The sequence below is a fragment of the Bison bison genome, unplaced genomic scaffold (genome assembly GCF_000754665.1).
Source record: "Bison bison bison isolate TAMUID 2011002044 unplaced genomic scaffold, Bison_UMD1.0 scf7180017864119, whole genome shotgun sequence".
In the NCBI taxonomy this organism is placed as follows: Eukaryota; Metazoa; Chordata; class Mammalia; order Artiodactyla; family Bovidae; genus Bison; species Bison bison.
The window spans coordinates 79,613-95,425 of NW_011494691.1; the positions used below are offsets into that span (position 1 = coordinate 79,613).

At 40.2% G+C, this 15,813-nt stretch overlaps 1 protein-coding gene across 5 annotated transcripts in view; it reads left to right on the plus strand.

Annotated features, from left to right (window-relative positions):
- Positions 1-9,332, plus strand: part of TOPBP1 (topoisomerase (DNA) II binding protein 1) — a 72,090-nt gene extending 62,758 nt beyond the window's left edge. For all 5 annotated transcript variants that reach the window (XM_010839564.1, XM_010839562.1, XM_010839561.1 and 2 more), the window contains one exon: positions 8,484-9,332. In XM_010839564.1, coding sequence (XP_010837866.1) covers positions 8,484-8,627 — 144 coding nt within the window. In that variant the 3' untranslated portion in view covers positions 8,628-9,332. The remainder of the gene's footprint in view (positions 1-8,483) is intronic.
- The last annotated feature ends 6,481 nt before the right edge of the window (positions 9,333-15,813 follow it).

The window sequence follows — 15,813 nt, forward strand, 5'->3', positions numbered from 1 at the left end:
AGCAGCTTCATGTCAAGTTCATGGCCAAGAGAAACCAAGCAGAGGTAGGACCCTGAGATAGGCTTACCCCAGTGTTCTGACGTCGGGTTAGAAACTAGGTGCTGTGGCTGCAGGGAACTTCGTGATAACAGACTTCAACATGTCTTCAGTTGCGTTGCTTCAGTTTGGATGGTCAGCCTGTATTTGCTTCTGTACAGTGCCATCATCCCAGGAGCTCCATTCACTGCCCTTTGTCTCTTCTAGTAACTTTTGTCTCCTTGCTTCTAGTATTGCTATTGAGTAGTCTGAAGCCATCTGATTTATAATCCTTTATATGTAACTATAATCTAATAGGAAGTTCTTCTTCTTTTTTTTTTTTTCACGTTTTCTTATGTCTGAATAGTTTCTGTTTCCACTAGGCTGTGTTTTCACAGCTGGGTTTTCATCTTCCATGTTAGAGGAATTTATCAGATATCTAGTAATTCTTGGTTTTCTATACATGATTAAGACAAGGGGGTAAAACGCTGTTCAAAAGTATTGAGCACATTTGCATCTTGTCCATTTTGAGCTGAGTGAGATGGTTTGGGTGGACTAATTATTGGACCTCCTCTCCTAGATTCATAACAATGATTCATTTTATGTATATATTGCAAAGTGATCCCCACAGTAAGTCCACGTACAACCACATGCAGTTACAAATTTTTTTTATATTGTGTGTTGAGAACCTCCAAGATCGACTCTCAACGAGTTTCAAATATACCATGCTGCTGACTGAAGTCAGACACTTCAGTCGTGTCCGACTCTGTGTGACCCCATGGATGCCAGCCTACCAGGCTCCCCCATCCCTTGGATTCTCCAGGCAAGAACACTGGAGTGGGTTGCCATTTCCTTCCCCAATGCATGAAAGTGAAAAGTGAAAGTGAAGTCGCTCAGTCGTGTCTGACTCTTAGCGACCCCATGGACTGCAGCCCACCAGACTTCTCTGTCCATGGGATTTTCCAGGCAAGAGTACTGGAGTGGGGTGCCATTGCCTTCTCCGAAATATACCATACAGTACTATTAATTATAACCACCATGCCATGAATTATATCCCCATGACTTATATATATCAAATTTGTATCTCCTGACCACCCTCATCCTTTTTGCTCACCCACCCCTCAACCCCCTGCCTCTTTCAAGCAACCATCAATCTGTTCTATCTGCTGAGTTCTGAGGGTTTTGTTTTTTAGATTCCATTTATTAAAAAAACCATATAGTATTTGTATGTCTCTGTTTGACTCTTTTTGCTTAGCATAGTGCCCTCAAGGTCCATCCATGTTTCCACAGTTGGCAGGGCTTCCTCTTTAATGGCTGCCAGTATTCCATTAGTCTGTGTGTGTGTGTGTGTGTGTGTATGTGTTTATACCAGTTTTCTTTATCTATTCATTCATTTCTGGATACTCATATCTTGGCTACTGTAAATAATGCTTCAGTGAACAAAGCAGTGTAAAGATATTTTCAAGTTAGTGTTTTTATTTCCTTTGGATAAATACCCAGAAGTGGAATTTTTGGGCCATATAGTAGTTCTGTCTGATTTTTTGTGGAACCTCCATACTGTTTTCCATAGTGGCGGTAGCATTTACGTTCCTACCAGTGGTGCACAGAGGTTCCCTTTTCTCTGCACTCTTGCCAACATGTGTTGTTTCTTGTCTTTTCTATGTAAAAGTTATTCTCTCAAGTGTGAGATGTTATCTCATTGTGGTTTTGATTTGCATTTCTCTGTTGATTAGTCATGTTGAGCACTTTTTCACGTACCTGTTGGCCTTCTTTATGTATGTCTTTGGGAAAATGTCTGTCAGATCCTCTGCCTATTTTTTAATGGATTTTTTCCCCCCCACTGTTGAGTTTTATGAGTGTTTTGTATACTTTGGATATTAACTCCTTATCAGATACATAATTTGCACATTTTTCTCCCATTTGACAAGTTGCCTTTTCATTTTGTTGATGGTTTCCTTCATTGTGCAGAAGCTTCTTGTTTGATAATCTCACTTGTTTATTTTTACTTTTGTTGTCTTTGCTTTTTGTGTCAAGTAAAAAAACCAAAACCACTGTCTAGAAGCTTGCCACCTGTTTTTTTCCTAGGAGTTTTATGGTTTCAGGTCTTAGTTCAAGTTTTTAATCCATTTTGAGTTTAGTTTTTTGTGTGATGTAAGATATTGAGTTTCATTCTTTTGCATGTGGTGATTTAGTTTTCCCAACACTGTTTATTGAAAAGACTGTCTTTTCCCTGTTGTATATTCTTGGCATCTTTGTTGTAAATTACTTGACCATGTATGCATATGATTATTTCTGGGTCTCTAGTCTATTCCACTGATCTGTTTTTAGGCCCATAGAGTGTTGTTCAGTCGCTCAGTTGTGTCCAAGTCTTTGCGACCCCATGTACTACAGCACACCAGGCTTCCCTGTCCTTCACCATCTCCCAGAGCTTGCTGAAACCCATGTCCATTGAGTCAGTGGTGCCATCCAACCATCTTGTCCTCTGTCATCCTCTTCTCCTCCTACCTTCAGTCTTTCCCAGCATCAGTGTCTTTTTCAGTGAGTCAGCTCTTCACATCAGATGGCCAAAGTATTGGAGCTACCAATACTTTGGTCCTTCCAATGGATATTCAGGATTGATTTCCTTTAGGATTAACTGATTGGATCTCCTTGCAGTCCAAGGGACTCTCAAGAGTCTTCTCCAACACCACAGTTCAAAAGCATCAATTCTTTGATGCTCAGCTTTCTTTATGGTCCAGCTCTCACATCCATGTATGACTACTAGAAAAACCATAGCTTTGACTAGACAGACTTTTGTTGGCAAAGTAATGTCTCTACTTTTTAATATGCTGTGTAGGTTTGTCATAGCTTTTCTTCCAAGAAGCAAGTGTCTTTTAATTTCATGGCTGCAATCACCATCTGCAGTGATTTTGGAGCCCCCCAAAATAAAGTCTGTCACTGTTTCCATTACCCATCTATTTGCCATAAAGTGATGAGACCAGATATCGTGATCTTAGTTTTCTAAATTTTGAGTTTTAAGCCAGTTTTTCATTCTCTTTCACTTTCATCAAGAAGCTCTTAAGTTCCTCTTTGCTTTCTGCCATAAGGGTGGTGTCATCTGCATACCTGAGGTTATTGATGTTTCTCCCTGCAATCTTGATTCCAACTTGTGCTTCATCCAGCCCTACATTTCACATGATGTACTATTTTGATAACTGTAGCTTTGTAATATAGTTTGAAATCAGGGCACATGATGCTCCAGCTTTGTTGTTCTTTCTCTAGATAGCTTTATCTGAGGTCTTTTGTGTTTCCATACAAATTTTAGGATTGTTTGTTCTATTTCTCTGGAAAATGCCATGGAATTTTGATAGGGATTGCATTGAATCTGTAGATTGCTTTGGGTAGCAAGGACATTTTAACAACATTAATTTTTCTAATCCATGGGCACAGATTGTCTTCATTTCATCAGTCTTACTGTTTACAAATGTAAGTTGAATTTATTGCCCAGTGTTTTATTCTTTTTGTTGCAATTATAAATGGGATTATTTCTTCTTAATTTTTCTTTTTTTAAAGTTTAAATTATCTTTGTTGTTAAATGAATTTCTTGAAAGGGAACCCTCTTGTACTATTGTTGGGAATGTAAATTGATACAGCCACTATGGAGGATAGTGTGGAAATTCCTTTAAAAACTAGGAATAAAACTACCATATGACCCAACAATCCCACTACTGGGTATATACCTTGACAAAACCATAGTTGAAAAAGACACATGTACCCCCAGTATTCGTTGCAGCACTATTTATGTGTGTATATATATATGTATGTATATACCTATGTGTGTATATAATGGAATATTACTTAACCATGAAAAGGAGCACATTTGATCCAGTTGCTAAGGTGGATGAACCTAGAGCCTATTAGAGTGAAGTCAGAGAAAAATATTATATATTAACACATATATATGGAACCTAGAAATATGGTACTGATGAACCTGTTTGCAGGGCAGCAATGGAGACACAGAGAACAGACTTGTGAACACAGAGAAGGGGTGGGAAGGAGAAGGTGGGACGCATGGAGAGAGTAGCATGGAAACATACACACAGCCATAAGTAAAATAGATAGCCAATGGGAATTTGCTGCATGACTCAGGGAACTCAAACTGCGGCTCTGTGTGTGACAACCTAGCGGGGTGGGATGGGGTGGGAGGGAGGTTTAAAGGCAGGGGACATCTGTATACCTATGGCTGATACATGTTGGTGTATGGCAGAAACCAATACAATATTGTAAAGCAATTATCCTCCAATTAAATATTTTAAAAAATTGAGCAGAGGGGAATAGCTTTCTTATAAACAGGATATAGTTGGGACTTGGTTTTTATTCTCTAGTTTAGTCCACAGTGTAATTACCAATACTGGATTTTCTTTTTTGCCATCTGTCTTTTGGTTTGTCTCTCAGTTCTTTGTTCCTCAGTTCTTGTCTTTTTTGGTATTTTTTTAGAACTCCATTTTATTCATTGTCCTTTTCTTGTCTGCACTGGCTCTTCATTGCTGTGTGAGCTTTCTGTAGTTGCAGTGAGTGGGGTCTACTCTCTATTTGTGATGTATGGGTTTCTCATGGCTGTGGCTTCTCTTGCTGAGGAGCAGGGGCTCTGGGCACATGGACTCCATAGTTGCAGCACATGGGCTTAGTTGCTCCATGGCATGTGGGATCTTCTGGACCAGGGATTAAACCTGTGTCCCCTGCATTGGCAGGTGGACTCAACCACTGGACCACCAGGCAAGTCCAGCGTCCATTCTTTTTAAAGCAACAACTTCTCTGCTTTTTTTGGACACGTGGAAGTGTTTTGCTCTACTGATTACAATGCATTTAATTTTTCATAATCTTTCTAGAGTTACTATTGTACCACTTTGCATAAAATTTAGTAATCTTGGAACCATATAGATTAAATTGCTTCCCTTGTTCTTCAAACCAGGAGTCAGTAAACTATAGCCCACAGTCCAGTCTATTGCCTATTTTATAAATAAAACTTATAAAGTTGAAACCCAGCTGTGTTCATTCATTGACATATTCTATTTGGCTGCTTTTGCACTACAACTGCATACATAGTTGAGTAGTTGCAGCAAAGATTTGCAACTACTAAAATGTTTAATGTGTGACCCATCTATCTGTTATAACTCCACAGTTTTGTGTAATACTTTAAGTTTTGCCTTAAACAGTCTTATTTATTTTAAGGGAATCAGAAGGGAAGCCTTTTATATTTACCCTAATATATATCATCTTAAATGTTATTTCTTTCTAAAGAGCTAAGTTTTTGTGTGGTTCATTTTCCTTCAGCCTGAAGAACTTTCTTTAGTTTGTAATACAAATATGATGGGGACCAATTCTAGTTTTCTTTTTTGAAAATGTCTGTTTTACCTTTATTCTTGAAGATTTTTGATAGGATATAGAATTGGGGGTTGAGTTGTTTTCTTCTTCTAGTACTTTAAAGACTTCATTCTCTCCTGGCCACTTTTATTTCTGATAAGAAGTTAATGGTAATTTGAATTGTTCTTTATGCAGTGTGTCATTTTTCCCTCGCTTCCAAGCTATCTCTTATGCCTGGCAACCACTAATCTTTTTTTTTAAGAGGACACTAAAAAAAGAATTATTTCGCTGTGTGAGGTCTTAGTTGCAGCACATGAGATCTTCATTGCTTCACGCAAGATCCTTTGTTGTAGCACATGAACATCCTGATCGTGGCACACAGTCTCCAGTGTGTGGGCTCAGTAGTTGCAGTGCGTGGGCTTGGTTACTCTACAGCATATGGAACCTAGTTCCCCAACCAGGGATCAAACCTGTGTCCCCTGTGTTACAAGGTAGATTCTTAACTGCTGGACCACAAGCAAGTCCCAATTAGTAATCTTTTGTCCATTTCTATAATTTAATGATTTTTTAAAATCTTAAATAAATGAAATTACTAATAGTGTGTGAACTTTGGCAGTTGGCTTTTTTCACTCAGTAAAATTCTTTTGAGATTCATCCAAATTGTTGTTAGTATACACTTTTATTCCATTTTATTACTGAGTGATACAGATATACTACAGTTAATCTTTAACCCGTTGAAGGCCATCTGGGTTATTTCTGGCTTGGAGCTGCTAGGAATGTTTGTATAGTTTGTATGTGAATATAAGATTACACTGCACTGGGATAAGTGCCCAAGTGTATGTTTCCAGCGTGGGCATATTTTACATTCCCACCGTCAATGTCTGAGTGATCCAGTTTCTTTGCATCCTCATCTACATTTAATATCATTTCAGTTGGCATATAATCTCTCATGGTTTTAGCTTGTGGCATTTCCTTAATGGCTAATCAAAGTGAACATCTCTTTGTGTGCTTTTTTACCATGTTTATAATCCTCTTTATTGAAATGTCTCCTCATGTCTTTTTGCCTATTTTGTAATTGAATTGGTTTTACCTGTGAGAGTTTTTTGTAGCAGATACTCGTCTTTTGTTGGATATGTGTTTGCACATATTTTCTCCGTCTCGGTTTATCTCTTGACTTTTATACTCTTTTTTTTTTTTGGCTGTGCCACACAGCTTGCAGGATCTTAGTTCCCCGACCAGGGGCTGAACCCGGGCCCCGAGCAGTGGAAGCACTGAGTCCTAACCGCTGAACCAACAGGGATTTCCTACCTTTATCTCTTAACAGGATTTTTTGCAAAACAGAAGTTTAAAAGTTTTTACAGTTTTTATACTTTCTATGACCCATTTTCCATAAAACATGTGAAAGTCTCTAAGTTGTGTCCGACTCTTTGTGACCCCATGGACTGTAGCCCACCAGGCTCCTCTGTCCATGGGATTCTCCAGGTAGGAATACTGCAGTGGGTAGCCATTCCCTTCTCCAGAGATCTTCCTGATCCAGGGATTGAACCCAGTGCTCCTGCACTGCAGGCAGATTCTTCACCGTCTGAGCCACCAGGGAATCCTGGTTGTGAGGTTTAGGACAAAATCGTCAGGGGGTTGGTTAGGGGATTTTCTGCCTCAGAATATCCAGTTGCTTTAGAACCATTTGTTAAAGAACAAATGGTTAATCCTCCATTTAGTTGCATTTGTACCTTTTTTTAAATTTAGATGTGGGTTTTGTGTCAGTCAGAATAGATTCCATCAGTCTATGTGTCTTTCCCTCTGCAAGGTTTGTTTTTTTTTTGCAAGACTCAATTAGTCCTAATACTCAGTAATGATTCCTTTCTCTTTATTGCTCTTTTTCAAAATTGCTGTTGCTATTCTAGTGCTTATACTTTTTTTTTTGCTTGTATCTTTATATGTAAAATTTTAAATAAGCTTGTTTGTCTATAAAAACACCTTGCTATGGTTTTAATAGGAATTACACTAAACCTACAGGTGAGTGGAAGTGTTTGACATCTCCAGTCTGTTAAGTCTTTCAGCCCTTAAAGACAGTAGACAGTTTGCTTGGCTGACATTACACAGTAAGTTGCAGCTCAGATCTCAGTTGGGTTCTGGGGGCCTTACCTTGAGTCTCTGACAGACATGATTTAGGGGTCAAGTAAGAATTTGGTCAGTGTTTATAATACAGAGTTGGAGCTCCCCTCAGATCTTCTGGAATTTCCCACCTCATTTTCTAGTGCTATGGTGCCATTCTGTCCTGTGGCTCTTCAAAATTTTCTGTTTTAGCCAGTCAACATGACATAGACAGGGGCATCTCCCCTGACTAAAAGCTGTAAAAAATGAAAAAGAGGATTCGCCCTTTTCATTCCTTTCTTTCCAGAGGTCAGCCCCCCTCCCCCCATTTGGTATTTGCCTGATTGTTTCTTCTACAGTGTCTTAGAGTAGTTGCTTTTCGTATATGCTGGTTGGAAGTTATACTTGTTAAACTTTGGAGGAGTTGGATTGAAAGGCATTTACCCAGTGTGGTGGTGATTCCTTGTGTTCTCCCGTCTACCATGTTGCCAGGAATAAACTGCACTTATAATAGCTGTTTTCTTTTATGTTGCAATATGGCTGTGTGGAAGAAAAATGCAAAGGATTTTGGAGTCAAGTGGAGAGGTACATGAATTTGGCTTTGCCACCTGCTAGTTATATAACACTGTGTCATTTAACCTTTTTTATCTGTAAAATGGAGAATAAAAAACCTATCTCACATGTTTATTGAAAAAATTTTTTAAGGTTTTCAGAAACTTGCATCTCACTTAAATGATAGCTATTAATTGTATTTTATGTTTTCTCTATTCTGTTTTTTAATCTATATTTAATCCATTAAGATCTGAGCTAGCCCACCTCTGCCTGAGCTGTAAACTCATTTTTCCAATAAAAGGTGAAATTTTGTTACATGGGATCTGTTCATTAAGGGTGACAAATGCTAAGTAGCTATCTTGGAAGACTGATGTTTAAGTTTTTTGATTATAAAGCAGAGTAAAGGAATCTATTACCTTATTAACAGTTTGAAATCTGAAAAAAAAAATTAACAATGTTGGGTTTTTCCCCTTTTATAGGAATCCCCTCCTCAAGTAGAAAATTACTGTCTACCAGAAGCTGCTTCATTTCTTCAGAATAAAAAGGAACCTGGGCCTGGATTCTCACAAAAGAGGAAAGCTCCTGCAGAAAAAAATAAAATCAAACGACCCAGAGTACAGTAATTATATTTACTCAGTTACCAAACATTAAATGTTTTTTAAATTAATAACTTGATGACTGTGATGGATTTGTAATTTAAAGACAAGAACCTGGAGAATTCAGCTTCAGTATAGTGATGAAGCTTGAAGTTAGTTTTCAACACCTGAAATTTTAATCACTGAAATATTAACTGATCCTAATAGAAAGTTACCCAAAATAACAAAATGCAGCTCCTCAGCTAGCTTGTCATTAAACCATATTGATGTGTGTGATGTGGGTTTTTATTTATTTGCTTGTAAGTATCCAAGTGTGTAGTTTAGTGGAAGTTTGAGCAAGGTGTTAGATTTTGCCTTAAAATGTCTGCTTTAATTCGTAACAAGAAAGTTATCAATTGGGATTCATTCATATTTTCCCTGATTTTTAGCTTCTTACCATTTTATCTCTTCTTAACAGGAGCCTGAGCACAAGGTTTAATGTGGAACTGAGGCTTTAAACTTAAGTGCGTGTGTATATATGTATATGCATGTTTGTACAAATCTCCATGATGTTTGCCAAGTTTGGGGGCCAAAACTTGGAAGATAAAGACAATAAAGAATAAAAGTAGTGACTCAAAGTAGTTGTTCAAATAGATAATTAAAAAAAAAAAAAATTCTGGTAACCATTCTCGTTGAAGCAAATAAAAGATTTGTAAAACAGCTTAAAAATAAATCTAGTTATGTTTCTGATGTTGTTTATGTATAATTATTAGGGCTTCCCTGGTGGCTCAGTTGGTAAAGAATCTGCCTGCAATGCAGGAGACCTGGGTTAGATCCCCAGATTGGGAAGATCTCATGGAGAAGGGAACGGCTACCCACTCCAGTATTCTGGCCTGGAGAATTCCATGGACTGTATGTATAGTCAATGGGGTCGCAAAAGAGTTGGACATAACTGAGCGACTTGCACATACACATGTAGAAATTTGCTCTGGTGGGTTAAAAAAAGGAAGAACTATAGAACTGCATTAGCCTCTATTAATCTAAACCTAAACACCAGATACTACATGCATGGCCACAGTTCTCTAAATGTAAGGCTACCTCACTTTGTTTAAGGGACTGTAATTTTGATGTAAATTGTTCAGTTCCTAGTAATAATCTTTGAAAGGCAAACTCAAATGTTGATGAATTAAAATCCTTAATCTGAACACCAAACCCATGAAGTTTTCATCAGATTTTTCTCTAAATGAAGTAGGGGTTATCACTGCCCTTCAGTCTTTTTAGCTTTGAGCTAATTCACGCCTTCAATTCAGTTCAGTTCAGTTCAGTCGCTCAGTCGTGTCTGACTCTTTGCAACCCCATGAATCGCAGCACGCCAGGCCTTCCTGTCCATCACGAACTCCCGGAGTTCACTCAGACTCACGTCCATCGAGTCAGTGATGCCATCCAGCCATCTCATCCTCTGTCGTCCCCTTCTCCTCCTGCCCCCAGTCCTTCCCAGCATCAGAGTCTTTTCCAATGAGTCAACTTTTCGCATGAGGTGGCCAGAGTACTGGAGTTTCAGGTTTAGCATCATTTCTTTCAAAGAAATCCTTAGGACAACACCAATTATTACACCAGCAAACAGGTAGCATTGTCATATAAACTGTACTCCTGCCCTCCTCCAAACAAAAAACCCATAGACCTGGTTTTATTAGCACCATTTTGTGTTAGCTGTCCTTTCATTGGCAGTTTGAGGTATGATTCTCTCTGAATTTAACTACTTAAAAATTCTTTGAAATAGGTACTCTTTTCTTGATGAGCACACTGTTTCCAGAACAAATATTATTCTACTATATCTCAGAATAAATGAACTAATGTAGCATTGTCTTTTCTGCCATGATTATGAACTATTTTCTCTGTTCAGGCCTTAATGTACAATTTTAAGGCTCCAGATCTCAGCTTCTCTTGACTCTCCAGAATCTGTCTACACCCTGCATAACACATTTTCAGTCAGGTTTTGACTCTTAGCACTGTAAATGTCTTATACCAGCGAAGTCTTCTTACATGCAGATAATTCTAAGCATAGGTAGATATCTCATTTAAAAAGGAAGAAAAAAACTTGCCTTGATTATTCTGACTTTCTCCTTAGAATTACTGTAGTATTTTAATCTATGACATTTAAATTAGCATTTCTTATATTTCCCTGTGACTCTTCATGTGCATTACTCTGGCCTCATCACGATTCACTGATTCAACAAATATGACTCCTCAGCATGTAAGGTAGTTTGTGGACTTCAGGAGCAAACCGCTTAGCATACATGCTCCCTCGGAGTTAGAGGTATGGCCCTCAGTGCAGACACTACACTCAGTTATCCTCGGATTTAGTATTTATATTTCAGGTTGAATTTTATCTTCCTCAGCCCACTAAAGAAAATTTCACAGATTGACACAACCCGATATGTGACTGTACTTGGAGATTGGCCTTTAAGGAAATAATTAAGGTTAAATGAAGTCCTATGAGCAGGCTTTAAGGAGAGACCAGGAGTTCATGGGCACAGAGGAAAGGCCACATGGGGACACAGGCAGCTGTCTGCAAGTCAGGAGAAGATGCTTTACCAGAAGCCACCTCTGGCAGCATCTTGACCTTAAACGTCTAGCCTCCAGAACTGTGAGAAGTTTGTTGTTTAAGCTCTAGTCCATACCTGTTCATTTTGAGACAGGAGGGGAAGGGACAGGACAAAACCTCTGGACAGTGAAGGAGGCCACAGCTATTTATTAGCCTGCTGAAAAGGCTGGAACTGGCTGAAACCAAGATGACTTCAAGAATAATCTGGTCATTGACATTTAGCTTATACTTTCATTGTAATAAAATCACTCAGATGGGAAAAGTGGGCAGTGGCCCAATTTCTGGAAACATCCCATCCTTCCCTGAAATAGCAAGAGTATTCCTCCCAGCCATTAGCCTATGAAATTACTCAGCCCATAAAAAGCAACAACCCCATGGCATGAGTCCAGTCTCACTTTCTGAAGAGGTTCTGCCAATGGAGTGTGCATCCCTCAAACTCGCTTTCACTTTTTTGGGGGGGCTCATTTGTGAAGTCTTTGCTGCATGAAGCAAAAGATCCCTTCTTAGCACTCCGTCCCAGAACCTGATGTTTCCCTCTCCTGCAGCAACTTAACAGATGAACCTTTAACTCGGAGGTACTTCCGTAAGTGTTGCTTTATAGTAGAGGTTGGCAAGCTTTCTCTGTAGAAGGTGGAAAATGAACTTTTAAGCAATGTGGGCTGGTCTTTGTGGCATTTTTCCTCCAACCCTCTAAAATATAAAAACTATCCTGAACTCAAGGCCATATGGAAATAGGCAGTTGGCCATAGTGTGACCCCCACTCTAGCCTCAAAAATACTTTTAAATCTGTATTTATTGACCTGTTTTACTGGCATGTCCCCAGCACCTCAAACAATGGATGGAATAAGCAGATAAAAAATAAATATTTTTAAATCAATTCATGTTTCTTGGGAAAAAGTCTGTCAACAAGCAAGGCACACAGCTCTTTGTTTTTCTCCCACTCAAAAAGTAGTATCCTTTTGGCATTTCATGCTTATTTAGCATTTGGGATTCTGTAATTGAAAGTATTGAGTGTTTTAAATTTGTGAGGTATTTATGGGAAGAAAAGCCAGGATACAGATATGTTTTTCAAGGCATAAAGGAAAAGCAATAGACTATTTTGCTTTTAATATAATAGCAATATTTCTAAAGCAATAGAAACTGATAAAGGAAAGAGAATCAGGCAGTTATCCTACGAGTATGACTGCATTTCAGGATAACCTGACAGTTGAGAAAAGGCCCTATAGAATAATTCCAGGCAGAAAGTGCAGAAGAAATGATAGAAGGCAAGCCATTTTATAGTTTGTAATGAAATCATAGATCTAAGCAGATCTAAGCAAAGAGGGACTTTTATAATGATGGGTCAAGCTGATAATACCTGAACTCACTGGTCACAAAAAGAGTCAGACATGCCTCCTGATGTGATGTAGCAGGAAATAGAAAACATCTGTAATCTTTCCCTCAGCCCCATGACTTGGATTTGATCAAGCTTCCAGATCTTAATAAAATCAATCAACATTGAGTAAGGAGAGATCTGGGCTTCCTTTACGGCTCAGCTGGTAAAGAATCCACCTGTAATGTGGGGCACCTGGGTTCAATCCCTGGGTTGGGGAGATTCCCTGGAGAAGGGAAAGAGTACCCACTCCAGTATTATGACCTGGAGAATTCCATGGACTACAGTGTTCTTTGGAAGGAATGATGTTAAAGCTGAAACTCCAGTACTTTGGTCACCTCATGTGAAGAGTTGACTCATTGGAAAAGACTCTGATGCTGGGAGGGATTGGGGGCGGGAGGAAAGGGGGATGACAGAGGATGAGATGGCTGGATGGCAATACCAACTCGATGGATGTGAATTTGAGTGAACTCCAGGAGATGGTGATGGACAGGGAGGCCTGGCGTGCTGCAGTGCATGGGGTTGCAGAGAGTCAGACACGACAGCCACTGAACTGAACAGTCCATGGGGTCACAAAGAGTCAGACACAACTGAGCGACTGTCAAGGAGAGACCCAGTTCAAAATGATGATGTTCGTGGATCCTATGTCCCATGGACACACTGCATCCTATATACAGAACAATTTCCTCTGAAAGAGCCACAAAAAGTGGTTGCTACATATCAGGCAAATGAGAAAACCACATCAAAGCAGGTAGGGGCAAGCTGAGACACAGTCTCACCATAAACCCCACCCCCAGCATGGCACCCACAATCAGAAGCAGACTGGCACACCTGAGCTTCTCCCTGGGGAACAAAGGCCTTGAACTCCACATCTGACATCCCACATTTTAAGACCTACACCTGAGAGGCAAGCTTCTGAAGTATCTAGCTTTGACAGTCAGTGGAGCTTGTTTCCTCAAGACCCACAAGGCTACAGTTATCTGGGAATGCAGTGCAGAGGCAGACCGAAAAGGGCCAGTCTTTCTGTAAAAGAGGCCCAACTGCTTATTGTAAAGCTTTGAGGTTTGTATTATAAGTGGAATATAACTTAAAAATTGTGGGAGAAGGCAATGGTACCCCACTGTGCCGGGGTCCAGCCCCGGTGGATCCAGGGAATTCGAAGCGGGGACGGCGTCGGCGAGGATCAGGAAACAACTGCTTAATTAAATGTTAATTAAGGATATAAAGAGTAATAGGATAAGGATAGCTGAGTGAGGAAACTCAGTGGAGAAAAGAGGCTGAATAATTCAGCCAGAAGGTGAGAGAAAGAACAACATGGGGAGACCAAGTTTCCGTGAACAAGGCCCGCACTTTATTTTCCAAAGTAGTTTTTATACCTTAAGTTATGCATAGAGGATAATGGGGGAAGAGGTAGAGTCATGCCTTAAGCCAGGCTTTCTTCCTGCAAACTTATCATATGCAAAAGTTTAGGTGATTTGCATCATCTTTTGGCCCGGAGGCCTGTTAACATTTTAAGACCCTTTCTTCAGAAAACTTACTTTTCTCTAAAGGTGATTAGTCAAGCGCCACCCTCCAAAAGCATTAGATAAAGTTGCATTCCTACAGAGCAAAGGTGTGGTGGGCTATAACAAGAAAAAGAATTAACTCAAGGTCCCAGGTTACAAACATTAAAACTACTACTTATACCAATTATATTAATCAATACACTGCCAGAGACACAGCAGGTAAGGGATATGGAAACTTAGCAGCAAACATTGGCCCAACAAGTGAAAAACCCTTCACCAATACAATTTCTAATCAATCTTTTAACTGCTCAAAGGAATCTGTATTCAGACAGTTTAGAACATCTCCTGCCTCTCACAGTTGGGAGGCTCTGAGCAATCACATGTGGCCGGAAAAACCTATTCAGGCAGGCTAGAGGATTTTCAAAGGAGTTTGTAGGTTGAAACACTGTAACATCCAGGAATTATTAACTGGAGCTGTAAGCTAACTCTTTTTTCAGAGAGGTAGGAGGGGACAGCCCCCCATAAAGTTAGAGGTGTAGCTGAAAGCACAAAGCAGAAAGTAGGCAGACTCTGGTTTTGGGGGCAGATGTTCGAGAATTTCCAGGGGGACTCCTGAGGCTCAGTCCCACCTTTGCGTATGCCGAGCCTCCTTCCTCATGACCTTTGCCATGGGCGGAGTTCCTCACCCTGGCTCCTGGCAGTGATAAGACTTCAGTTGAGCTATTCCAGATCCTGAAAGATTATGCTGTGAAAGTGTTGCACTCAATATGCAATATGCAACGTGCACTCAATATGCAATATGCCGGCTCCCGGCACCACTCCAGTACTCTTGCCTGAAAAATCCCATGGATGGAGGAGCCTGGTGGGCTGCGGTGCATGGGGTCGCTAAGAATTGGACACGATTGAGCGACTTCACTTTCACTTTTTACTTTCATGCATTGGAGAAGGAAATGGCAACCCACTCCAGTATTCTTGCCTGGAGAATCCCAGGGACGGGGGAGCCTGGTGGGCTGCCGTCTATGGGGTCGCACAGAGTCAGACACGACTGAAGCGACGCAACAGCAGCAGCAGCACGGACCATATTGGTATAAGAACAGACATGTAGACCAGTGGAATAGGGAGTCCAGAAATAGATTGTGGCATTAAGAAACAAAAAGCATCGAGAGAGGGGATACATGTGTACTTAGAGCTGATTCACTTTGTTGTATAGCAGAAACACAACACTGTAAGGCAGTTATCCTCCAATTAAAAAAAACAAACACTGTGCTGGGCCAAGAAAATGCATCATTCTTGCAGCCCTCCAGCTTGGAAACTGAGGTTTATCACCTTTGCTGCAAGACTTTGTTAGGTAGGTAGAATAGGGAAAAGGAGTCCAAAATGGTGGTGGCTAAAAGACAAGGAAGGTCAAAGGGAGGTCCAAGGACCGGAGTGAAGACTTCACGCAGAACAAACAGCACTCTTGGCTAAGCCCAATTTGCATAGGGCAGGCCCAGGTGGAGGAAAAAAACATATAAAAGGAGGAGCCAAAGCGCTCTCTCGTGGACTCTCTCTCCCGCATGCGCGCGCGCGCTCGCTCTCTCTCTCTCTCTCTCTCTCTCTCTCTCTCTCTCTCTCTCTCTTCCTCCCTCCCCACGCACTCCTCCACTCTCTTCTCTTCGAGTCTTGGATTCTCCTGCTATCTTATAAATAAAATGGAGCTGTAACACTGATTTGCCTAAGAGCTGTAACACGGTTTGTCCAAGACCCAAGAGC